The 27,712-nt window shown below is 46.4% G+C and overlaps 1 protein-coding gene across 1 annotated transcript in view; it reads right to left on the bottom strand.

The window, feature by feature from the left end:
* MRE11 (MRE11 homolog, double strand break repair nuclease) overlaps nucleotides 1-27,712 on the bottom strand; it is a gene marked incomplete at its 3' end in the record, with an annotated part of 586,107 nt that overhangs the window by 394,739 nt on the left and 163,656 nt on the right. The window contains exons 7-8 of the mRNA XM_082248202.1: nucleotides 6,590-6,704; nucleotides 1,298-1,483 (exon numbers count right to left, since the gene is read on the bottom strand). Coding sequence (XP_082104328.1) covers nucleotides 1,298-1,483; nucleotides 6,590-6,704 — 301 coding nt within the window. The remainder of the gene's footprint in view (nucleotides 1-1,297; nucleotides 1,484-6,589; nucleotides 6,705-27,712) is intronic.

Raw genomic sequence — 27,712 nt, 5'->3', positions numbered from 1 at the left:
CACTCCATAGCGCTGGTCACCCCTACTTTTCAACATATAGAGAAACTCTGCTGCGCCCTCTGCAATGGGGACCCCCAGACTGCAGCATGCCCACCCACAGTCAGGCACGCACCTAGGGGTCTCCCCTGCACCCACTGCACTGGAACCATCAGGGCAGGACACGCACCACCTCAACAAAAATAAATGGCGGGAGAGACTCCAAGGGGTCTCCGCCACCAGCCCTGGGAACCCCACCACGGGGGAGGGGGGGAAAGCCCACTCAATCAAGGGACTTTAGGTTTAGGATGAGAGGAGGGAACACCAGGCCCGACCATCCCAGGAGAGTACCCGCACCCATCCCAAATCCGCCCAAAGAGGAGATGGGGGACAGTACTTACCCATCTATGGTGTGGGTGAAGCTCCAGACAGAACTCCTCGCCACCGAAGTAGGGGAGCTGTCGGCCAAGGCACCGCTGTAACTCAGACCAGCACCCAGTTGTATGCGACCTTGCAAGACGTTTAACTCACGGGCCAGCCTCTGTCCGTGAGGATATGTCACGGCTGACCTAGCGCATAGCTACGGTCTGCACAGGCTCATTGGCCGGGCTGAGTGGATCTAGATAATCCTGCCTGTCGCCCAGCCGGCAGTTGACTGTAGATCTCCCAAGGGAAAAAACAGAAAAGATGCAAGGAAGGAGAAAAAAATTGCTAAGACCAAGAGATCCTGGCAGGGAGCCTAGGTTCTTACTCATGACTAGATAGATTAAAACTGATTACCTAGAGCGGAGAGAGGGGTTATATACCAGCTGAGGACAAACCATGGGTGTAACTAGGTGTTTTTTTGCTCTGCCTAGTCCTACTCCTGAAGAAGGCAGTAGTTATGATGTATGGAGCGATGTGTCCATCAATGAATGAAAGAGAAACTATTTTGACTCTGTGAATATTGTTCAAATAAACAGGAAAGCTGTAATGGTACAAATATGACAGCTACCATTGTTGACTTCTTCCTGTCCAGCGACATACCGGTACATCGCTAGACTTTTGGTGGTACTATCAAGATGATGTCTGCAGCTGCTGGTACCGTTTTTTTTAGTGCCAGCGGTCGGCTCGGTTGCTATTACAAGCAGCACAGGCACCCCTTACCTGCACAGGTAGTTCTTTACGAAAGGTACAAACCATTTAAAAACATCAGCAGTGACAGCTACCACGTTTGTATAGTTATAGACTTCCTTAGGATTACAATGCAAAATAATACTTCCAGCACATTTGGATTTTAATTTAAATACAAAAGTGATTTTATACAACATCCAAAACCTACTTTTTCTCCGCTTCTCCAGGGGACAGTGATGTAGCCACAGAACTTCCCGGTTGTGACACGTAGAAAAGCTGTTGTTCGTTCCTGGTCGGAGCAATCTTACACTCATGCTCATGGCCCCAAATAACCAGATCCAAAAACTCATCCAGAAATTGCTCAGGGATATAATTAGTGGCTCGGTGTTTACTCCTAAAAACAAACAGCAAAGTAGCTTAAACCAACACCAGAGAAGTAGTTTATTGCTCTTGATAATTTCCCTGTCTAAACTTATAGAAGAACCCTGTTTGAGGCCCCTTTGTATGGAAATAGGTCATACCCACCCAGTGCCACCTGAAACTGCAAACTCTCATTTTCCCTACAGCTCCACAACAAGTAAAAAGCTCAAGAAAAATGTATTCCTTTAACCACTTAAGCCCTGGAAGATTTTACCCCCTTCCTGACCAAGGCCTATTTTGCGATTCGGCACTGCGTGAATTTAACGGACAATTGTGCGGTCGTGCGTCAATTTTGCAAAAATAACAATATTTTTCAATTTTTTTTATATGAAATTCCCCCCAAAAAAAAGTAAAAATCCAAATTTCTTAACATTTTGGGCCAATTTTTTTTTTACCATATGTTTGGTAAAAAAAAAAAAAAAAAATCGCAAAAAGCGTATTTTGATTGGTTTGTGCAAAAGTTATTGCGTTTACTAACAAAGGGAAAGATTTTTGTCATTTTTGTTGTTTTTTAACGCGTAATGGCGGCGATCTGCGATTTTTTTTGCGGGACTGCGACATTGCGGCGGACAGATCGGACCCTTGACTGACATTTTTGACACTTTTGGGGTTACCAGTGAAATTTCTACAGTAATCAGTGCTATACATATGCACTGTTACTGTAAAATTACACTGGCAGTGAAGGGGTTAACTTTTTTTTTTTTAGAGAGAGGGGATATGTGTGTCCCTAGGGGCGTGATTCTAACTGTGATTGGCTGTGGCTTGAGGTGTAGGAACAGTGATCAACGGTCCTACATAGTAGAACCGTATGATCACCATTCCTACACAGGGGAGAATGACAGGCGGCTTGTTTACATCAGCCGCCTGCCTTTCTCCCTCTCCACCGACGATCGCGAGTGACCGGCGGACGATCGGGTCCGCCGGTCACACGCGCGGGGGGGGGGGTCCGTGACCACGCGGGAACGGGAGCGCGCCTCCGGCGGCGCGTGCTCACTCCCTAGACCCTCACAGGCTAGCGACGTAGCCCTATGTCGCTCTGCCTGTGAGGGGCTTACCGCCGACGTAAATAGTCCTGCGGCGGTCGGCAAGTGGTTAAATTCTATGCATTGGTCTGCTGCGCTTTCCTTGTGATGTTAAAAATCCTGATTGCTGCATTTTTGGTCAGTTAAAAAAAATGCACCAAAAACGCACCTCCCAATTAAAAGCGTAGCAAGACGTTTTTGATGCGGTTTTTGATTCACGTGACCTAAGAAAAATACACAATAAGCACAGTAAAATTGCTGTAAAATTGCATGCATTTTCGCCGCCATTGTTGACACCTTTTTCTCTCATCAGCAAAATGATGATAACACCATTTTCATTAGATATGTTTCAGTCTCCGAAATTTTGGTACGTCTACTAACTGAAAAATGGCCTAGGCAAGACCAACACATATTTGTGGGAGATATATATGCGCCATTGGATGGCGGAGGTTTATGCTCTAAGAGCACACTTACTGCACACTTGCTGCACGCTCTCAGCAAAAAGACAGAGTTCTCGATCCAGGCTAAAGATCGGTAACTGGCAGAATCGGCATCCAATCATGTGACCGCTGTGACAGTGGTCAGCGATGGTCGATTATTCCCACCCCTGGGCATTCCGAACTGTTTAAACAGACATGTGGGGGGGGGGGGTGTCATTAATGGGCTAAAAAACAATTAGTGGCCTAACCACTCGTCGATTGCCTTTAGCGTATTTAATGCAACAGGGCAGCAGCGCTACACAGGATCATGTCTGCATACCTACTTCCGGGTAGCAGGCACAAGTGTGCACCTCCAGCGACTCACTCCTGCTGTGATTCTACACAGTGGGAGCAAAGCAGCTGGTACCACGGACTCGATGTCCGCCGGCACCCGCTGATCGTTCGGGGCATAGGCAGAAAAGCAGGGGCACTGATCCATGTATTCCACTAGTAAAAGCACCTCCCCCACTACACTAAAACCCAGGCTAGGCACAGTTAACCCTTTGATCGCTCTGCAAATTTTCAGCACTGATCACTGTATTAGTGTCACTGGTTCCCAATAAAATGTTAAGAGTGTCAGCTAGTATCTGATTTGTCCGCCGCAATATCGCAGTCCCGCTAAAAGTCACTGACTGCCAACATTAGTAGTTTAAAAAAAAAAAATTCCATAAATATATCCCATAGTTTGTAGAAGCTATAACTTTTGTGTAAACCACATACAAATCAACATACACTTATTGGGATTTTTTTACCAAAAATATGTAGCAGAATACATATTGGCCTAAACTGATGAAGAAATTAGATTTTTTTTTTTACATTTTTTTATTTATGTTATATAGCAGAAGGTTTTTTTTTTTTTCGAAATTGTCGGAAGTTTTTTTATTAAAAAACGCACATGTAATCAAATACCACCAAAAGAAAGCTCTATTTGTGGGGAAAAAAGGACAAAAAGTTTATTTCGGTACAGTGTCGCATAACCACAGAAACGCAGTGCCGTATCGCAAAAGATCATGAAGAAGAGTAAATCTTCTAGAGCTGAAGTGGTTATATAATGACTTTTAGAAAACATTACTGCAAAATCCATTAACCTTTGGCTTTTACTATAATGTAAACACTTAGGCCTACTGACATCTCTTAATTTTTTAAGATGAAATCCAAATGAAAAATTCTATATAGTGGATGTGATCAGCACTTACATACTATATAATATAGTCTAGATATATATCCATCTTCCTTCAGGGTTCTCAGGCTGCCAAGGGTGTTTTGCACATCCTCAATGAAAAATGCTTGTGATGGCCCATTTATTACTCTTTAAAGGTCACTGTAGTGCCCAATATGAGTTAGTATGCAATACACTTTCTGCCTCATCTCAACCAGCTACCTTGCCCTTTTTTTCACCGACATCCTTTTGTTCTAGCAGGGAGAAGAATCTCCAGCAAGTGCTTTTAGCAAATTCTTCATCTAGTTAAAAGCACTTTTTTAAAGCTTTTTTTTTTTTTTTCTACAGGTTTTTATTGCTATATACAGGTGATACACAGCGTTGCGTGTACATTTCAAGCAAATATAAGTGTCCAGAAATCTATGTAGTATGCATTATCACACAGCCAGAAAACTACAGTGTACATTTTAGGTCTCATATACACAGTGCTTAAAAACGCCACTGTTAGTCCCGGTTCACACATTTGCAATGACAGATATCGCATGGGATTTGCAGAGCACTGCTCTGAAAATCACATGCAATGTCAGTGCGATGCAAATTTAGCAATACAGATTGTATGGCTGAATTCACATTGCATTCGGACACAACTATCACAGGACCCCACACCAGAATTGGACCGCATGGGTGCTCACAATTATGCGATCCGATTCATGTCCGAAATGACAGTTCGCACTGCAATATGCGAACTGATCAGGGGGTGTCGTTAACTTTGTATTGACACCCCCATCGATTCGTATATGGTCGTGAGAACTGCCTACGAATTGAAAACAATGCGGGAACCCGCAGTGGATTCGCAGGGTTCCCGCAACGCATATGGGTGAACCGGGACTCACAGGTGCTGAGTGCTTTTTTTTTTTTTTTTCAGCCTGTAAAAGCACCTCAATGCAAGCCTATGGGTTTTAGCCCCCCGGTTTACACCGGCGCGGCTTTGAAATCACGCTACTTTTAGCGCGATTTCAAGGCTGCACATCAGTGTGATTTGCACTGCCGATTTCATTGCAGCTTGAGACTTCATTTACCAGAAATCTATGCAGGTTGCGATGAAATCGGTAAAAAAGTAGTGCAGGAACCTTTTTACATAATCGCTGCAATATGAGTTGGGGCAATATGAACGGTCCCATTGCCGGCAATGAGGTGTGACTTGTCATGCTATTTGGAACTGTCAGATCGCATGACAAGTCTAACCATTGTAAACGGGGTGTTATTGTCCAAGCTTGGTTGAACAAGCTAAATTTAGAGACTGATTGTCTATCATGCACAGCTTCACCAGATGTTTCACTCTCCAGTTTTAGTAGATTTAGTGGGACTGCCCATGGTTTCAGACAATTCTATCTATCTAGAGCAAACATTGGTAATTTTTCATCCTCTAGTCTCATTCGCCATCCTAAATAAATTAATATCACTATTGATTAGGTTTTCCCAAGGTCCTAAACCGATCGTATCCATTGCAGCCTAACATAGAAAAAAAGAAGTCTCAGAAATCTCCTAGTGGCACTATTTACTGATTTGTCCTCAATAACCCCAAAGAGACACAATAAAAAAAATGACATACATTTGGAAGGTCAAAATAACCAACTATGAACTCAGTTACTATGACCATAATGGTCTAATCTTACAACATTCCCACACCATGTCCCTTTAGTAGACTGACATTTATGACATAATGCACATCTCTTTTTCCCATTTTAAATAAAATCTGTGGATAGTAATACATTTGAAGTAAATAACACATCTGTATAATTTTATGATTGGAGGATATTACCATATCCCAATAAGTACCTGTTCTTCCATTAGCTCGGGTAGAACAGCAATTCATTAATGCTGTTTAGTTAAAAAGAAATTTCACACAGAACAGCAAAGGCTGTGGTAAAAAATGAGACGGTTCAAGTAAACAATTGTTATTTAAATTGAACAACTCAACCGCCATACTTCTTTATCCCCTAACTCTTTACCAGTAGATTTCCTACAAAATGACAAGTACAATGTTGGTCTTCGTATTCTGGGCAGAAATCAGCACGATATCCAATGCTTACGACTCTAATGCCTTCTTTCTATCAAATATGAGTGAGTAAAGCAGCGTAATGTTCTACTCAAGATAATAAGCCAAAGTTAAATGAACACTTTCCTTATAGCAATATAACAGCTTGGCTGAAGATTTCAGGTTAATGGAAATGGTTGTCGGAGGCAATTATAGTAGCTGGATACTTTTAATGACGGCAACATATCGGTGTTAACAATTTAGATGCGGCTCCCAGCAGGCAAAGAACAGAATGCAAAGCTTTACAAGTTTAGAAATAAATGTTTTGGATAGTGCTAGCAACATAAAGCAGATGTCCAGGGCAGTCCCAGAGGGACCTTACCTGTTCTGATGAATTACAAATAGGTTAAACCAGCTGGATTCATCCTCACGGGGCCGCAACATGGTGACTTGTTTGTTAACAAACATTCGGTAGAGTCTTTCATCGGGGATGGACCCTGAGGCAAAACAAAATGGAGAAGCAATTAACTAAGAACAGCAACAGTGGCACCTGGGTAAATGCACAACCAGCTTGCAGGCTAGGCTGAAAGGTAAAGTAAACATAGAGAAAAACAAGAGAAAATTTCCCCAGGGGTTTTTAGACTATTGTGTTCTGATCCATCACACAAAATTCGGATTAAAAAAACCTTGAATTTAAGGCTGTAATGTAACAAAATAGGTAAAAAGTCAAGGGGGTGAATAATTTTGCAAGGCACTGTAGATGTAAGAGTTTCTCCTCTGTCTGCTGTGCTTGAGATTGCTTATGGGCCAGTTCCAAGACCAAAATGTCCCTAAGTAGGGAGTCTATCTGGGCGGTTAAAAGTCAATTCCTATAGGCCCCTAAGGAAATAAGAGTGCCTCTGATGGCACACTTATACATTTACCACAGGCATTATGAAGTAACCTCCTCTGTCTCATTGATGGCAACAAAAGTCTAGTTCATGGGCAATCTGGTTCTTGTATTCCGCATCTTTGATTCCGTAAGAGTGTCTCGTTAAGCTTCCGGTACCAATCGTGGGGCACCATTTCTCCCAGCTCTAGGGCACAGTGGGCCAGTGCATGAGTCAGAACAAGTCTATGGAAGCCTTGAGTAGACTAGACATTGCACTCTGTGAGACAAAGATTTAGTCGATTCTGGTGTATGTCCCTATCCTGGATGTGTAAGTTCTCCAACTATCAACCAATTAAAGACCTTGGAGAAGTTTTTTAGTCGTGCACAATTTCACATAGGACAAGTGAGAAGATCTCTTGGACACATCAAACACAGGATCTAACGCCATATTGAAGTCCCCTACCACCAGCAGAAGACCCTCTATGTGTTGGTCCACCAAATGTCACATTCTGTTTTACACTTCGACAGGAAGGGCAGCAGGGTCGGCATATACAGGAAACGACCCGCTCCATTTTCCTCCTGCAACCACTGAAAGCCGGCTTCTCCTCCTCTCCCTCCGGCATTCAGAAGGTCCAGGAAGAAAATGTTAATTATGCTGTTCAGAATCATGAATTCATATTCAAACATTTTTGATTCATTGTGGCCCACGAACAGTTACCAAAACAGTGGTTCTCACTCTTCAAAAGGTTGAGCACCCCTGCCTTAGATAAAGGTTTGTCTGTCTCATGTCCATACAAAGGAAAGAGATACACTGCTCAAGGTAATGGGAAGCTTGATGACCAACAGCGGTGCTCGCCCCGGCTCGCCTCCGTGGACAGTCAATAATGAAAAGAAATGGCTGCACTCAGATGTGGTCAAAATCCAGGTTTATTGGACATCCCAATGTGGCAAAAAAGTGGCAAGGTAGACGCGTTTCACACACAAATATGTGTGCTTAATCATTACTACTTAGTAATGATTAAGCACACATATGTGCTTAATCATATGTGTACTTAATCATTACTTACAAGTAATGATTAAGCACACATATTAGTGTGTGAAACGCGTCTACCTTGCCACTTTTTTGCCACACTGGGATGTTCAATAAACCTAGATTCTGACCACATCTGAGTGCAGCCATTTCTTTTCATTATTGTCTCATGTCCATGCCTCAGATTTCCCTGTAAACTGTTTAGAATGCATTTATACTCACTTGTCTGTGATCATTGGACTGATACCTCTGTTACGGTTACTAGCAAACAGTGCAGCCTGTGCAAGACTTGGACTCTGTGGGCTTAATTCACTAAAGAATACCTAATGAGATACGTGACATGTTTTGACAATCATCTCATGAGATAATGAAAATGTTAGTTCGCCTCATAAGGTATTTTCCTCAAAAAGCAAAAACGCATGTTAAATAACTAATAAAATGGCGTTATAGTCAATTCACTAAAGGAAATAAATGCAGGAGTTAATGAAGCATTAAGTATTTAAAGCAGAGTTCCACCTAAAACCAAAAAAAATACATAAAAATACCCCCGGGACAGTCAGGGCTAGTGCATTCCACAATGGATAGCCTCTGAACTGTCCCGGGTTGCACTTACCCGCAAGAAGAAATACTTACCTTGAAAATGTCTTGTCCAGCGCTGCCATCTCAGGTGTGGGCAGCTTGAAGTCAGCACGATCCTGTTCTGCGTCCTCTTCCGTCTTCTTCGGTCCCACGATGCACTGCACCGGCCCCGCCGTCACTTCCGGGGGTGCAGCGTCATCCCTGCACAGCTTCTGGGCATGCCCAGAAGCTGTTTAGCAAGGTATGACGGCACCTGCACCGGAACCGATGTCGGGGCCGATGCAGGCACATTGATTCCTGGGAGCGATGACGTTCAGCTCCCAGGAATCATTGCAAGCCAGGAAGTGATGACTCGCCGTGGCCGCCGAGGGGAGGAAGAGGAAGTAAGGTAAGAAAACTATCTTCTAAACAAGGTAAGTAAAAAAAAAATAAATAAAATAGCGATTATCCATTTGTTTTTCAGGTGACCCCGGGCATGAAGATGGACGGAACTTGCATTTTAGGGTGGAACTCCGCTTTAAGAAATGTAAAAATATAATAGAAAATTTGGAGTAGTCGCTACCTTTGTAGATCAGTTTCTCAACAGTAATGCATAGAAAACTGAATACGGAAAAACACAAAATCATTGGGGTTGAGTTACTTAAAATATAACTAAAAACAATTTTTTTTTTAGTTTTGGATGGAGTGGAGAGAGAGATTAGAACTGTCGGGTTTTTATTGCCATCTGCACCCTCGTTAGGAAGATTTGCCTTCTCTTTTAGTCCTGATTACCCTGATTACTGTTATCAGTGAAAGTGAAAGTAAAATAAAATCCCAATTTTTGGGTTGTCCCCAGAAAAGTATTAGATGGGAAATGTTCCAATGGGGACATACGTTCTGGTGACCTTGGTTTCCTTTCACTTCCAGTTTGGCTATGGGTCAAGAAGTGTCCAAAACATAAGTTCTGGTGACCTTGATTTAATTTCACTTTTAGTTTGGCTATGGGGCAAGAAGTAAAGGGAAATCTCCCTACTGACAAAGTTGCCTTTTTTTATTGGTGCAAGAGGGTATATATATATATGTGTGTGATTTTTTTTTTATTTTCATTCGATATTTGACATTTATAAAGATATCTTGTATTTCCTTAAAATGATTGTAAATGAAAACCTTTTTTCATTCGATATTTGACATTTATAAAGATATCTTGTATTTCCTTAAAATGATTGTAAATGATCACCTTGTAAAACAACCTATTCAGTTTAAAATAGAAATGAAAGGCAAAACATTTTTGTAGAGATAAAAAAAAAAAAAATGGGTAAGGATGAATGCTGGGTATGGCACTGCTAGATATTGGACAACATGCTAATGCTAACTGGTTAGTGGTGTGATTACCATATGTGCACAAAAAATAAATAAATGATATGTGTAAGTATCCAAATCAAACAAAAAAAAAAAAAGTTGAAAAAGTGGTAATATACAAATGTTGTGTAGCACCCTCCTAGATAGGTGCTAGAAAAAAGCATTTGTTTTGCTCCATTCGGTTCATCAGGGGAACCTGATCTGTTAATTATGCCTGTTACTTGTGTCCAGGTGTGAGTCACCTGGTCTGAGGGAGTGTCCCTATTGTATCCAATAGGGGAGCCTGTTGGACAGTGGAGGAAACTTAACCAGAGACATATGGGGTTTGGTGGCAGTCACAGTGGGAGGGCACCACCGCAGTGCATCCTGGGATTGACCATAAAAACTGAGGACACATGTGACAGGGTGTATTTGGCAGGAAGAAGAGTCCCAGGAGGAGGGTGACGGCTGTCTCTCCTTCTGCAGTCTGAGGAAAGTAGTCACAGGCAGTCGGCCTAGTGAGCCAGGTGTGGAGCTGAGCCTTGAAGGTCCTGGAGAAGCTGACAGTGGAGCTGCAGACAGAGCTACCTGGGAAAAACAGTGTCCGTGAGTACCAGAGGGCTTGTCAAGGGGTCTGCCCAGGAAGGGGGACAACTTCAGTGAGGTCAGTGGACAGAAGGTCAGCTCACACAGATAGTAGTAAAGGGGGTGCCAAGTAGAACCCTGAAGGGTAAACTACCAATTAGTTCGCCTTTCATATAAATTACTTCAGTGACAGGGTGAAGCAGTGGCCTTGCCGCATTCAACATAGATAGAAGTTTGCTAAGTTGGAGTATCCCACTCATCCCTTCTCCCATCCCATCATAAAATAAAAACAACAAAAACCAAATCCCCTGGACTGTTTACTGACTGAGCCAAGAATCTAAAGTCTTAAGAATTCACAAGTTGTTGCTATGAGTAACCAAGGGGAAGCCGTTTTCAGCAGCTCCAAAGAGAGTAGAGCTACAGTTGTATATAACCCTCAGAAGAATCTTACACTTAACCAAGCACAAAGTATAATATTAGCAGTGTCATATGTGAAATATTAAGTGTCTGTGCTATGATCCGCTGCTAAGTGCTCCACAACATTATATCCAAATCCAAAAACATGTGTCTAAGAATCCTTTGAATGACTTTGTCTATATAAATTGACAAGTGCTATTAAAAGTGCTCCAAAACCTCAGAAGTCAAAAAACCCATGACTATGTGTCAAACAATATCATATACAAATTTGGGTTATAAAGTGGCAGGTGCTCTTTAACCAGTTCTAGACCGGAAGGATTTGCCCCCATAATGACCAGGCCCTATTTTGCGATTCAGCACTGCGTTATTTTAACGGACAATTGCGCGGTCATGCAAAGCTGTACCCAAACGAAAATTGCATCCCCTTTTTATCCACAAAGATTTTTATTCTTTGCGCTATAAACAAAAAAAGAGCGACAATTTTGAAAAAAAAAAAAAAAAACTATATTTTTCACATTCTGCTATAGGACATTCTCAAAAAAAAAAAGTAAAAATTAAATTAAGCGTATTTTGATTGCTTTGCGCAAACGTTATTGCTTCTACTTACGGGGAAAGATTTATGTCATTTTAAATGTTTTTTTTTTTTTTTTACTAGTAATGGCAGCGATCTGCGATTTTTTGCGGGACTATGACATTGCGGCAGACAGATCGGACCCCTGACTGACATTTTTTACACTTTTGGGGATACCAGTGACATTACTACGGTAATGCTAAAAATATGCACTGTAATGATGACATTGGCAGGGAAGGGGTTAACAGTATAGGTGATCAAGTGGTTAAATGTGACCCTAGGGGAGTGATTCTAACTGTGGAGGGGGTTGGGCTTGTGAAATGACCATAGAGACATGCAATCCTATATAGCAGGATCACATGAGCTCTGTGATCATTGCAGGGAGAAGGATGGTCGGCTGTGTTTACATCTGCTGACCGTCCTTCTCTCTCAGCGGGACGAGATCAGGGCTGTAAGGCGGCAATCGGAGCCGCCTGACACCCTCTAACGATCGGGAACGCACACGCGGCCTTCAGGAGAGCGACGTAGACTTAAGTCGCTTTGCCTTTCAGTGCCACCCTGCCGCAGTAAAAAAGGCTGCGGGTGGTTCGGAAGTGGTTAAGGTGCTGCACAAAAACTCAAAAGTCTATCATATACAAAAGAATTCCTCTAAATGACATTTAAATAAAAGGTGACAGGTGCTCTTCAAAGTGCTCCAGGCAAAATCTGTGACATCGGTAGTGCTCCACAAGCCGTGCTCCCGGTAAAATCAGTGACATTGGTAGTGTTCCACAAGCCGTGCTCCCCTTGTGGTCCCTCACTCACTAGAGCTCAGTCCCCACTGGGGAGTATCAGACCTTTCAAGCAACCACCTCCGACCGGGTCAGCCAACTCAGGATCCACAACCAGATATTACCTTAAATCCACTTCTTGGTACTCATATTACATGCAGAGATATGAAAAAGTGACAGCCCATAGCGCATACCAGTTTAATATATTTTATTGCAAACCATAAAATATCGCACTTACTACAATATGCTCTCAGTTTAGCGTGTAAAACAACAGGAAGTCCGGGTTCAATGCGTTCCACGGACCATACAAAAGTGACACAAAGAGGATCATAGCTCCGCCCTACGCGTTTCATCACAAGGACGTCATCAGGAGCGGTGCCATATTGCCTCACCTCACGTTATTTTTTACTCTCAGGTTACCTAGCAACCCCAAGTCACATGGTTTGGTGGCCATATTTAGACAGATCGTATGTCTTGACTTACCGTAAAATCCATTTCTCTGATGTTTATTGACGGACACAGCTCCTGATCTTCTTAACCATTGGGTTATACTGCCCCCTACAGGACTAGGACACTAGGGATAAAAAAAAGTCTGGCTACGCCTATGGGCAGTCCCAGGTGGTATACTCAACCTCTCTGCAATAGGTACTCAGTTTTGTTACAAGCAGTGTAAGAAGAAAATACAACTCCACAAAGGGGTGGGGTGCTGTGTCCATCAATGAACATTCACTGACGGACACAGCTCCTGATCTTAACCATTGGGACGTCACAAAGCAGTGTTAAACATGAGGGGTGGGAACAGCAAAAAAACTCCCAAAGCTAAACAGTAGCCAACCAGGGAACAGGAACTCAACCAAAACAACTGGAGCCCACCTGAAAAAAACAATACATCCTCAAAGAGGACCAGGTCCTCTAAATAGCAGCCTGCAAAACCTTGCGGTCAAAGGAAGCATCGGCAGGTACCAACACATCCACTTTATAGAACTTTGTGAAAGTGTACACCGACGGCCAGGTGGCTGCCTTGCAAACCTGCGTCACCAACGCCTGATGACGGAAGCCCCAGGAGGCACTGAGCGCCCGAGTAGAGTGCACCATGACAGGAAAAGGAGGAACCTAACCCCTGATGGAATAGGCCTGAATCACCGTCTGTCAGATCCATCTGTAAATGGTCGCAGAGGAAGCAGACAACCCTTTCCAAGGCCCATCCGTAAGCACAAATAGTGAGTCTGACTTCCTGAAAGACAGGAAGAAATCAGAGACAACTTTTGGAGGGAACGACGGACAGGAGAATCTGCACTGCAAGTGCCGCAATCAGGAAAAGAAAGGATCCAGGAGTCAGCACCAGAGGATGAGGAGGGGCTCCCACCATCGAAAATGCCGCACAGAAGGCTCCACAGACACGGCCACCGCTGTTTTCTATGGCAGACCACCGCAAAATGGGCATCAGACTACACAAACCTGGCCGTCGTGCATAGCAGCACAAGGCTACAACAAAATTGCGGCACCACGATACTGCCAGGGACCCAGGAGGGATCCCTATGTCTCAAGGACAGGCACAGACAGGACAGGGGGCCCTGACAGGAGCCCCCACCAGGGCGATTGCATAGTCGCTGGTGGCTCCCCCCCACCCCAATCGCCAGCATAGCTTTCTGCCCCCACCCAAGGAGGTGCACCAGACCACCCACATAGCCCGGGCAGAAGTGGAGGGGGGTAGGATAAGGGGTGTGCCCGACGGGAAGGAGAACCCAGGGGTCTGACCATCCTATGGAGGGGCCCACGTCCACCCCAAAACCCTCCAGGGGCAGGAGGGGCGATAGCTACTCACCATACCAGGAACCAGGCGGGCACCACTCACAATCACGGGCTGAGACTCGGTCATATGCAACCTTGGGAGGCATTTAATTCGCAGAAGAGCCCCCGTCTGGTGGGGCTATGTCGCGGCCGACCTAGCGCGGAGCTGAGGTCTGCGCGCGCTCCCTGGCCAGACTGGGGTGACCACTGGATCTAGATTATCCAGCAGTTGTTTGTAGATCTCACAGGAAAAAAAAAAAACAGGAGAAAAAAATCTAAAAAGAAAAAAAATGTCAGGACCAGAGATCCCAGCAAAGAACTAGGTCCTTACTCCTGACTAGGCAGAAAAAAAAAATTAGCACCTATAGCAGAGAGGGGTAGCATACCTTCTGAGACTGCCCACAGGTGTAGCCAGACTTTTCTTCTGCCTAGTGTCCTACTCCTATAAGGGGCAGTATAACCCAATGGTTAAGAAGACCAGGAGCTGTGTCTGTCAATGAAAGAAAGAGAAATACAAATACCTTTTTTGCTTTATATATAAAATCACATTCCCTTTGTTCTCAGCTGCATAAGAGCTGGGGGAGGAAAGCAGCAACACACTAAGCTTCCTAGTGAAAGGCTGTGCAGCGGGGGCAAGTCTGATCATTGGAGAGCAGGCTGAGTTCCCAGCACAGCTAGAGTACTAACCACAGTGTGTTATCCTACTTAGTGTGCTCAATTTTTTAAAAGGAAAGCAGAGGGACTGCCAGGAACACCAGGAAGCAATACAAAGAGAACCGGATACTTTCCAAGCGGCTCATGAGCAACTGGAACATATTCAGAAGCAACGGGAGGGGACACACTCCCCCTCCTCCCGTAGCTCGCCAGTGTTTCTTGTTGCTTACTATTCCCACCGGCTCGCCCAAGAAACTATCCAATGGTGCAGCCAGCTAATCCCAGAGTCGATCAAAGAGAAGAACCTCTTTGATTACCTCTATGGCCTAGGAGGACCAGAGCGAGGGTCCTGTGTTCTGTACTGTACTCCAAGAAAAAGATTTTACAGGTAAGTCAAAACTCCCAATTACTTTATCATACCATACAGGACACAGATCTTCATACTCATAATGGATGGGATGTCTCAAAGCAGTAAAGTGAGGTGAGGGTAACATGGCGACCAATAACCTGCAAACAGATCCCCAACATACAAACTAAGAATGGTCCTAAACTACTACCTGCAAAACCTTGAGGCTAAAACTGGCATCAGCGTAGCATTTACTCAGTAAAACTTTGCAAATTTGTAAACGAAAGATCAGGTGACAGCCTTACACAGCAGAGAAAGAGAAGCCTGATGCTGAAACGCTTAAGACATGCCAACAGATCTAACAGAATGAGTCTGACTGGAAAGGAAGGCTCCCTACCCATCAGGGTATGGGAGCGAGAAATAAGCTGGCGAATTCACCTCGCAATAGTGGACTGTGAGGCTGGGAGACACTTCTTATGGCCCTGAAACAAAACAAAATAGAAACCTGATTTGCTAAAAGGTTCTGTAGCTGTGAGGTAAGCCCAAAATGCCCACACCACATTGAGACAATGTAGGAACCCCCCCCCCCCCTTAAACCTTTAAGGGACAGGCAAAGCAAAGGCATGAAAATCTCCTCATTTAAGTGGAATCCAGATACCACCCTAGACAATAAATAATAATTTGGTCAGAAGACCACCCTTGTCCTTGTGCCACATCAAAAATGTCCCCTTACAAGACAAAGCAGGTGGTCCTAAAAACCCCTCTGGTAAAAGTAATTGCCACCAGGAAAGCCATCTTATGGGTAAGACCCCCCTCCCCCAAAGTAATCTCCTGAATCGGCTGAAAAAGTGGCCATTGGGTGGACCAATCCCACAGTGTCACATGAGTCTGGCAATGCAGAATAGATGTGTGTGACCCCCTGAAAAAAGCCCTTCACTAAAGAGTGAGGGGCAAAGAGCCTCTGGAAAAAACAGGCAAGGTTAAGACCTGAACTTTAGAAGTACTTAACACCAATATCTGGTCCAGGCCCAACTGCAGAAAAGCCAGTAAGCATCCCAAAGAAAATTGGCAAGGGTGTAATCTCTGCTCACACCAATAAAAGCATGCCTTCCAAGTACAATAATGCACCTGGCAAGTCACCTTGTGGGCCTTGAGAAGCATGAGTTTCACTGAATCCGATATCCCCCTCTCCCTCAGGACCTTGGCTTCAACTGCCATGGGGTTAAAGCCAGCAACTATGAAGCAGGATGGAAGATGGCACCTTGAGACACAAGATCTGGTTGGCCTGGAAGAAGCCAAGGAGGTTCCGCCAGTGGGTGAATTATGTCTGAGAACTAAGCCCTTCTTGACCAGCTCGGAGTTATCAAATTTACTGGCACCCTTTCTACCTTGATTATAGCAGGGAGCTGCATTGAATGCTGCAAAGGAGGAAAGGCATAGGTTAGTTGGAATTGGATGCCTCAGAGTCACTTCCACTCTTCCACTACAAACGACTGAGGATCCCATGTCGTGACCACAAGTCTGTCCAGCCAACTGATTTATCTAGATGCCAGGAAATCCAAGTTCAGTGTATTAAACAGATGACAGATCTCCTGAAACTTATTCGGATGCAGTAACCATTCTCCAGGGGTCAGCTACTGCCGACTTAAGAAGGTAGCCTGCCAACTTTCCACTTCTAGAATGGATGGGATGTTGATCTCCCCCTAAGCCAGAATGAGATCTGCATAATACTGTTTAATGGATCAGCACCCAACTTACCTCAGTCAAATGTTCACTCTTCAAGGACAGGTGTCCCTCACCAGGGACCACAGCCATGAACCTGTAGGGCATCCAACAGAGATGCAAATGCTGCAGCACATACCCAGCTGTGTTGTCCTCCTGCTAAGTTTAATGTAGTAGCAGCAGCTTTACAAGTCAACCCCTCTCTCCCATTTTCAAGCAGGGCCCAGGTACAGTCCCCATAGCACTAAGCTGGGAGAAACCCAAACTGCAAAGCTCACATCTTTTGCCACAGTGACTAGGTTTAACCAACTTCTTTTCTTGTTACAAGATCTCTAAACACTAAATACACAATCATACAGTCTTTCCTCACAGGACACTAGCAAAAAATAAATAAAATAAAACTGAGGCTTGCATGGTGGGAGGGGATATATGTGGGTCTGTTCAAGCTTTGATTAGCTTTACAAGTGTCCAATAAGCTGAAGGTGTGGTATATAACCCATCCCATCCATTATGATTATAAAGACCTGTGTCCTGTACTGTACAACTGTAAGAAAAGTCCTGTACGTATCAGAACAAGAAGACTTTAACATGTTTATTCTCATAATTCCAAGCAAAGAGTCACTGCAAGACACATATTAGCATGCTCGCAAAGCCTACATAAGCTGGATTGTGACATGAACAGATCACTGCGTGGTCTTCAGCTAGTTCCTGCTTTTCCTATGCCCTGATCTGCTATAACTGCCTTTCTATACGCAACCCGGCTTGCTTCTGACCTGTCTTTGGATTTCCGCTTACCTGTTGTGACCTTGGCATCAGCTTTGCAGGGCCTAAGATTATGTGATTGAAGGTCACATGACAACTGAAAGATGCTGCCCTGACAACTGTCTGACCTCATACCCTGTCTTCCAATACCCGAGAATACATAAAGACATCAAAAGAAAGAGACTAACAATTAAGAGGGCTCTTACAGATGTACTTTACTTATTGACTACAGCACTAATTTATACCCCATGACAGTTCATTTTTATTGAGCTTTCCTCAAGGCATAATCATTTAGAAACTATTCACCATCTCTACAATTCTCAAGACATTTGTCATCTTTATATATTGTTGAATTAACTGGTGTTATAAATTATATTCCAATTTTTAATGCCCATAAAAAAACAACAACTTGACATTTGAAAATAAATTATTTTAAATGTATTCAGCACTTGGAACATAGAAAGTGGCAGTAATACTAAAGAATATCACTTTGATAAAGAGGGATAGAGCAGAAAGGTGTTCTTTTTATAGCTTTAAACTTTCATAAGACTATTTAACATCCATTATTGATGTACAGAACGGTCATGCATGGCAGGACACCATGCCTCACATACAGATTAGTGCTGCCTAAAAGGTCAATGCTGTCACAAAATCTGATAACGAAATCATAGATTTGCTTAGATTTACTCCTTTGCATATGTGTAAAAAAATGTGTACAAATTAAAGAATAACTTCACCAAAACCTTTTTTCAGAGAGAAAAAGAGTAAGAGTCTCCTTGTTTCCCCCATTGCATCACTGAGGTTCCTCTACTACGTATGTCCTAAAATGATGTATAAGACAGTGGAAGAAACCAAATCTTGAGGCATAGGAACAGACATTCCACAAACCTGAAAAGGATGAATTCCTGCAGCAGCCGGCGTTTAGAGAGGAAGTGGAGTTTTAACAATCACGAAGGTAAGTCCAATGGCCTTTCTTGAAGCTGGTATGCAACGCTATAAAAGTGACTCTGTGATGACAGGATCACTTAAAGTGATTGTAAACCTCAGATATAAAGCATATTTCTCCATAGCTTGACCATCTGGGATAGACTTGGTCGACGCTTCCACCTGCAATCTCCTCATAACTCCCTACTCTCTTTTCTCCGCAATCCGTCCTTCTACCCGGCCTGGTCCTCGCGGACTTCCTTCTCCGCCTGGACTAGTGCTGGCCTGATACGGGCCCATCAATTCTTTACCTCGCGCACCTTCTGCCCATTCCCTACCCTGCGGGAAACTTATAATCTCCCCTCTGGGGAAATATTCCGCTACCTACAACTCAAGCATTTCTTTACACAAGCTACTCCGATTAGGGAGACCTCCGCAACCTTCTCGACCTTTGAACGCGCATGCAAAACTGACCCTCACAGACGTGGACTCCTCTCTGACCTCTATGCCCACCTCCTGTCGGCTCAGGAGACCACACCACCTACATACATAGCCAAGTGGGAACGTGACCTGCACATCACACTTGATCACGAGGACTGGATACAAATCTGGCAGGCTACCAAATCGGCATCCCCAAATATTGTTGCACTCGAAACGAATTACAAGGTCCTCACCAGGTGGTATTTGGTTCCCGCTAGGATCTCTAAATATGTGCCTCAGTATTCCCCACGTTGCTTCCGGGGGTGCGAATCCCCAGGTACTCACGCTCATATCTGGTGGGAGTGCCCTGTGGTTCAAGCCTTCTGGTCCAAAGTGCACGAAACTCTGTCTACCATGTTTGGCGTCCCTCTTGTCCCTGACCCGACATCTACTCTCCTGAATCGCAAGCCACCTAACCTTACACACCGTCAATTCAAACTTTACCTATATGTCACGACGGCTGCAAAGCAAACCATCGCGAAAGCATGGAAAACCCCCACACTCTGCCATCTGGCTATGCTACACAGGGTTACCCAAGCCATGCTCCATGCTAAAACGGAAGCAATTTTGTTAGACAAACTGACCCCCTATGAGCGGCTATGGCGACCCTGGATTGACCATTGCCTACCTCCTGGCCTTGACGATAGCCTTGTACTCACCTGATTGGGCTTCCTCACTTCCGGCTCACTTCTCCCTCCTGGGCCCCTAGTAGGGTTCGAGGCTCCCTCCGGACCCCTGCTGCTACCTCCCTCCCACAACCCTCCCCTCCTTACCCTACTTTTTTCCTTGCCTGTCAACCCAGCCCCCCCCCCCCCCCCCCCCACTCGGCCCCTGGCGTACCCACTTGAGAGCTATACCTTGGTTTTGGTTGAGACCCCTTCTGTGTGGGGGTCCATCCACACAGCGTGGCCTCATGCCACACCTTCAGTTTGAGTGTATCCTCATTGCATCCCAGACGGTACGTCGGGTCGATCCCATATATGTATTGCATTTGTTACATGTTATTTGTATGTTATATACAGCAGTATTGAATCACAATGTGCCTTGTTTTATCTAGACGTGTATCTTCTATTTTCAATGCATATTGCTGTACCATGTTTCCTTTGCCTTCAATAAAACCGTTTAAAAAAAAAGATTGTAAGCTCTAACAAGCAGGGCCCTCCAATTCCTCCTGTATTGAATTGTATTGCAACTGTATTGTCTTCCCTCACATTGTAAAGTGTTGCGCAAACTGTTAGTGCTATATAAATCCTGTATTATAATAATAACAATAATAAAAACAGACGTAAATGAAAAAAAAAAAAAAAAAAAAACCATATTTCTCTTTAGTGTGTACCAGGGTTTTTTTTCTCAGAGAATAGATGCAGGTACTCCCTCTTTCTGAGTCACCCCATGTCTCTACCCCCTACCCACCTCTGAACACCGTCCTTTGATTCCACCCTGTACCTAGGGAATACAGAAAAGTATCATCTTTTTCATGCAAAGTAACTTGTATTGAATTTGCTAATGAAAGGCTGTAAAATAGATCCCTTGCAGCCAACAATAATAGAACCCTCACTGCAACAATAGATCCATTTTGGCAATAGTAGATTCCCCAGCAACAATAAAGCTCCCTAGCAACATTAGATCCCCCAGTATCCAGCATAGACTCCCCAACAGCCTGCAACAATAGACTCCTCCCTCAACAGTACATCTCTCTCATCAATTGACCCCCCCCCCCCCCACCAGCAGCAACAGAGCTCCTTAGCAACAATAGATTCCCCTAGCGACAATAGAGTCCCAAGCAGTCAACATCAATAGACCCCTCAGCACATCCATTTGGAGCTGGAGGTGCCAGAACTGCGTTCCCACTGAAAAAAGCCCTGGTGTGTACTTTATGTCTCCATTAAGAGCACGAATTTGCATTTCTGTGTGCTGCCTCAATCCTCTGCTATTAGCACAATGTTTTCCTGGCACCAAGAGAAAAAAAGGTGACAGGGGAGGAAGCTCCAGCACACAGCCCGTGCCTCAGCTGTGTGTGTGTGTGTGGTCCATTTCCTCCAATCAACACTCGAGGCTCTCCTCATTGAGCTCTGCAGAGTGAAATTTCATCTCTCTACCCTTGCTTTCTGACAGCTCTACAGCTTTGTCTCTGCACACAGAGTGGAGCTATCATCCGCCTGCTCAGCGGGGATCGGCGGATCAATCCCGGCTGAGCAAAACCGACTCCGTCGGGCACACCGCCCGTGTGAAAGGACCCTTAGTCTCACTTCCCACCCTAGTGACCACTGTCAAAACAGTTGCGCATGTTTTATACGGCATAAAAGTTTGCAATTACACTCTTTTTATTCCTCTGCGTTCAGAAAACGGAATTTTTGTAAAATCTTACCTGTAAAATTCCTTTCTCTGAGTCCTCCGACAGTCGCCGCCTCTTCATATTCGTCACATATGGGGTATTAGACTTTGCTCCGAAGGAGTAGCTAGGCAACAGAATATGTTAACATTAAAGCTTTTAACATATCCCACCCTCAAGGGGTGGTCCCCTCAGTCAATACCCTCCTACTTCCTGCAACCATATCTCAGTTTCAGTGGAATAGCAGTAGAGTATACAACCAAACCCCAAAAGAGGGGCGGGGGTGGCGACTGTCGGAGGACTCAGAGAAAGGAATTTTACAGGTAAGATTTTACAAAAATTCCGTTTTCTCTTACGTCCTCCGACAGTCGCCGCCTCTTCATATTCGTCACATATGGGGACGTCCCAAAGCAGTGCAAACATGAGGGGTGGGAAACGCATCCGCGCCGAAAAGCAACGCAGTCTCCGCATCAAAGAAAGGAACCTTACCAAAGGAAGGAACCCAGCTGGGCTACAGGAAAAAATAATTGCTCAACAGGAGCAACAACCCAGGAAAAGACAAAGAACCAGGGGATAAAAAACTTATCCCAACAGCCAGAGGTCCCCAACAAGGGACCCTAGGGAATTGCCGCACTAAGAACCTTGCGGCCAAAGGAAGCATCCGCCGATGCCTGAACATCTACTTTGTAGAATTTCGTGAAAGTGTGCACGGTCGACGAGGTCGCCGCCTTACACACCTGGGCTACAGAAGCCCCATGACGACAGGCCCAAGACGTACTCAGAGATCTAGTAGAGTGCGCCTTCACAGGCACAGGGGGAACCTTCCCCTGCAAGGCATAGGCCTGTTCAATGGTCTGCCTGATCCATTTGGCGATGGTAGAGGCCAACACCGCCATGCCCTTCCGAGGACCCTCTGGAAGAACAAACAAGGAGTCCGTCTTTCGAAAAGACTCAGTCGATTTAAGGTAAACCCTTATCGCCCGAACAACATCCAAAGAATGTAGCCTCACCTCCTGTGGATGTTTAGGCTTCGCGCACAGCGAAGGCAAGACAATATCCTCATTAAGATGGAATTCCGAAACTCGCTTCGGAAGAAAAACGGAATTTTTGTAAAATCTTACCTGTAAAATTCCTTTCTCTGAGTCCTCCGACAGTCGCCGCCCCTTCATATTCATCACCAATGGGTTATGTCCTCTTATCCGTAGGAGTAGCTAGGCAATAGAATATGTTAGTACAAAAGACTTTTAACATATCCCCACCCCCAGGGGGTGGTCCCCTCAGTACATAACCCTCCACTTCCTGTAACCAAACCAGTTTCAGTGAAATAGCAGTAGAGAGTACATGAAAAACCCCAAAAGAGGGGCGGGGGCGGCGACTGTCGGAGGACTCAGAGAAAGGAATTTTACAGGTAAGATTTTACAAAAATTCCGTTTTCTCTTACGTCCTCCGACAGTCGCCGCCCCTTCATATTCATCACCAATGGGATGTCCCCAAGCAGTGTAAACATGAGGGGTGGGAAGAACGCAGCCGCGCCCAAGGCAACGCCATCTCCCCATCAGAGAAAGGAACCTTACCAAAGGAAGGAACCCAGTTGGGCATAAGAACAAAACACTCGCTCAACAGGAGCAAGAAAACCCAGGGAAAAAACAAATGTCCCAAACAGTCAAAGAACCCGTAACAAGGGCTCTAGGGAACTGCCGCACCGAGAACCTTGCGGCCAAAGGAAGCATCAGCCGATGCCTTAACATCTACTCTGTAGAATTTTGTGAAAGTGTGAACGGTCGACCAAGTCGCCGCCTTACACACCTGGGCCACAGAGGCCCCATGACGACAGGCCCAAGACGTACTCAGAGATCTGGTAGAGTGCGCCTCCACAGGTACAGGGGGAACTTTCCCCTTCAAAGCATAGGCCTGATCAATGGTCTGTCTGATCCATTTGGCGATGTAGACGCCGACGCCGCCATGCCCTTCCGAGGACCTGCCGGAAGAACAAACAAGGCATCCGACTTGCGAAAAAACTCAGTCGATTTCAAGTAGACTCTAATCGCCCGGACAACATCCAAGGAGTGAAGCAGCACCTCCGTCGGATGCTTAGGCTTCGCGCAGAGCGAAGGTAGGACAATGTCCTCATTGAGATGAAAGTCCAAAACCCTTTTTGGAAGAAAAGAAAGGTTAGGTCGCAAGACCACCTTGTCCAAATGCACAACCAGATACGGAGACTTGCAGGACAAGGCTGCCAGCTCCGACACTCGACGAGCCGAGGTGATAGCCACCAAAAAGGCGACCTTCTTGGATAACAAAGACAGCGAGATTTCCCTGATCCTTTCAAAAGGAGCACGCTGCAATACAGACAGGACTAGATTCAAGTCCCAAGGGGGCAGAGGGTCCCTCCTAGGAGGGATCAGATGACGTACCCCCTGCACAAAAGTGCTAACCAAAGCGTTAGATGCCACAGGACGTTGAAACAGAACGGCCAAAGCGGACACCTGACCCTTGATCGTAGCCAGCGCCAAACGCTGTTCAACACCCGTCTGAAGGAAGGGCAACACCCTAGACACTGATTAAGTGGTAGGAGAGAAACCCCTGGATTCGCACCAGGCAAAACATGCCTTCCAAGTACGGTAGTAAACCTTCCCCGAGGAAGACCTTCTCGCAGTGATCAAGGTGTGAATGACCTCAGGGGAAAGACCCCTGGTCTTCAGGACCTCGGTTTCAACAGCCAGGCCGTCAAAGCCAGCGACTGTAAAGCAGGATGGAAGATCGGTCCTTGCGACAGAAGATCTTCTCGAAGAGGCAGACGCCACGGGACGTCGATTGCCAGATTTACGAGGTCTGCGTACAAGGACCGGCAAGGCCAGTCCGGTGCCACAAGAATCACCGCAGTTGGTTCCGAGTGCAACCTGCGAAGGAACCTGGACAGTAATTGAACCGGCGGAAACGCATACATCAGTCGGTACTGATGCCACGGGGCAACCAACGCGTCCGACGCGTCTGCCCGAGGATCGCGCGTCCTTGCCACGAACCGTGGAACTTTGTTGTGCAGACGAGATGCGAACAGGTCAACCTCCGGAAGACCCCACTTCGCGCACAACATCTGGAAGACATCCGGGTGAAGGGACCATTCCCCCTGGTCCAGGATCTGGCGGCTCAGATAATCCGCCTGCCAATATTCCACTCCCGGAATGTGAACAGCTGATATTGTCGGGACATGCGTCACGGCCCAAGACAGAATCGCGGCCACTTCTCGAGCCGCCTGGGCACTCCTGGTGCCCCCTTGGTGATTGATGTAAGCCACCGCCGTGGCATTGTCCGCCTGCACCCTGACCGGACAGCCGTGAAGACTGTCCGTCCCACGACGAAGACAGAGGAGTACCGCTCGCAGTACCAGAACGTTGATCGGAAGGGAGGATTCCTCCTGCGACCAAACACCCTGGGCGGACAGAACGCCCAGAACACCACCCCAGCCCGACAGGCTGGCGTCCGTGGTGATCACCGTCCACGAAAGGGGACGAAAAGACTTGCCCCCCGACACTGAGGGGGACCGAAGCCACCACAGAAGATCCCTTCTGGTCTGAGAACGCAAGGATATCTGAAGATCCAGAGAGTGCGGTCGCCCGTCCCACCTGGACAATATCTCCGCTTGGAGACCCCGAGTGTGAAACTGAGCGAAGGGAATCGCCTCGAAAACCGAGACCATCAATCCCAGACACCGCATGCACGTCCGAATGGACGAGAACTGATTGTCCCTGAGGGACCTGACTCCCTCCCGAAGAGTCCAGAATCATTCCCAGATACGGGAGGCGGACCGACGGGCACAATGTTGATTTTGGGAAATTGATCGTCCAACCAAACTCTTGCAGAGTCTGCAACGTGACGGACAGAGCCTTCACCAGACCTTGGTTGGTCGCAGACCGAACCAAAATATCGTCCAGACATCCCAGGACCGATATGCCCTGGGCTCTCAACAAGGCCAGAACCGGTGCCAGCACTTTGGTGAACACCCTCGGAGCCGAGGCGAGACCGAAAGGCAAAGCCACAAATTGGTAATGATCCTCCGCTATGGCGAATCGAAGGTACCTCTGGTGACCCTCGAAAATGGGGATGTGAAGACACGCATCCTTCAAGTCGATGGAAGCCATGAATTCCCCCGGAACCAGGGCAGCCACCACCGACCGCAGGGATTCCATGCGGAACTTGCGCACCCGCACAAAGCGGTTCAGCGCCTTCAAGTCCAGAATCGGACGTACCTTGCCCTCTTACCTGGGCACGGTGAACAGATTGGAATAGAACCCCCGAAATCTGTCCCGATGAGGTACCGGGACCACCACACCCTGAGCCCTCAGGTCCTGCACCGCTAGGCGCAGGTCCCGCAAACGCTCCGGGGATAACAGAAGATTTGAGGGAAAAAATCTGCTCATCGGCCGAGAGAGAAACTCGATCTTGTAGCCAGATCGAACGAGTTCCTGAACCCACCTGTCCCGAACCCGGGACAGCCATGGCCGAGAGAAAACCGAGCAAGCGTCCCCCCACCCCAGACTCGGGTGAGGGCGCCCCTTCAGGCCGCACTGTTGTGGGCCGCAGAACCGGATTGGCCGGACTTTTGCTTACCTGCCCACGGCTCCTTCTTACCAGGAGCCGCCTTGGGCTTGTGGGATTGAGGCAAGAGCGTGCTCTTACCACCCGTGACTCACTTAATTAGTGCATCTAAGGATTCGCCAAAAAGGCGAGAACCATCATAAGGCAGATTGGCCAAGGTCTCACGGGAAGATTGATCCACAGACCAACACTTCAACCAAACCAGGCGGCGATTTAACACCGCCACACTGTGTACACGTGCAGCCAACGGAACCATATCCAGGTCCGCATCACACAAGTACATGACACCCTGGTGGATTTTATCCACCATATCCAAAGTCGCCTGGGGGGCAGAATCAGCCACCAGGACCCGCCTAAGCACCTGCGTCCAGCTCGCGACCGCCTGGGTCGCCATAAGAGAAGCGAATAAAGCTTTTAACATAGGACCCATAATAGAATAGGTGTGACGGGCAAGAGATTCCATTCTCTTGTCCGTGGCATCCCGGAACACCGGGGTGTCTTCAGCCGGAATCGCAGTGGATTTGTTTAAAACAGCTATCGCATGATCCACCGGCGGTGGAATACACCAGCGCTCATCAGTAGCAGGCGTAAAGGGATAGCGTAGCTTAAAACTACTAGGCACAGCAAATGGCTTGCGTATATTACGCCACTGTTCTTTTACAGCGTTTTGAATCAGCAGTGCAGGGGTACACCTGCGACGTTTTGCGCCTTTTCTGCGTCCCATCAGTCGCCAAGGCAGCTGGAGGACATGATTCCTCCTCTAACCGCAGTGTTTGCTTGATAGAAGCAACCAATTCATCCATGAGTGCAAGCTCTTCAGACGAGCCAGGGGGAGAATTATCAACCCCCTCCACCTCAGCCTCCATATCTGACCCGACAAGGTCCAGGGAGGAACGGGACCCCGAAAAGGAGACCCCAGCCACAGCAGCCCCAGTACCATCACCCTCTGAATCAGAGGAAATTGAAACAATGGGCCTTTGTGGATTGAGCAGCCACCAGCATTTGCACCTGAGTCGCAAGGCTAGCCACAATCGCAGCCAAATCCCCCCCATGGGGGGAGAGTACAGACCCCTGGCTCCCCACTAAAGTTGTAGGAAATTTGTTTTCCTGAGAATCCATGCCCCTGTAGCAGTAAAATAAATGGGTGACCGCCCCTTTAAGAGAGCGCTGCGATCGTAGCCCACTGCACACAAACACCCCACACAAGGGACCCCCACAGGGACAATTAAACCAAGGCAGGATACAGGGAATAGAGGGAAACGAACCTGGATATCGCTGCTGCTGCTGCCTGCGGTGCTCCTGAATGCTGGTATACAGGGCGCTCCATTAAAGCCTATGGAGGCTACAAGAAAATGGCCGCCATGCATGTAAAACATGCGGCCGGAGCGATCGCAGCCAAAATGGCGCCGTTTGGCGCCGAAACTGCCGCTCCCACACCCCATGAGGGTGAAGTAAAAGAAACATCCTAATTGCCCAGCAAAAGGAAACATGTTAAACTGCCGCAGCGGCGCTGTAATGTGCCCCAAGCATGAGAAAACTCAAGCCCCACAGCACACAGCCGTTCACATACAAACTGACACAGAGTGCAGCACAACCCCCCCTCCTGCAGCCCACAGCATGCAACATGAGGGATAGGGAGACAGTAATATTGTGAACACAGGGTAAGGTAACACAGTCCCAGACTGACACCCCCCAGACAGACAGGTCCCCACATACATACACTTACCTCTAACATGGCGTGGGGAACCCGCACAGGCG

The sequence above is a fragment of the Pelophylax lessonae genome (assembly GCF_965119305.1).
Source record: "Pelophylax lessonae genome assembly, chromosome: 2".
Taxonomy (NCBI): Eukaryota; Metazoa; Chordata; class Amphibia; order Anura; family Ranidae; genus Pelophylax; species Pelophylax lessonae.
Note: the sequence above shows the minus strand (reverse complement) of the source record. Positions and strands in the feature narration are given on the sequence as shown.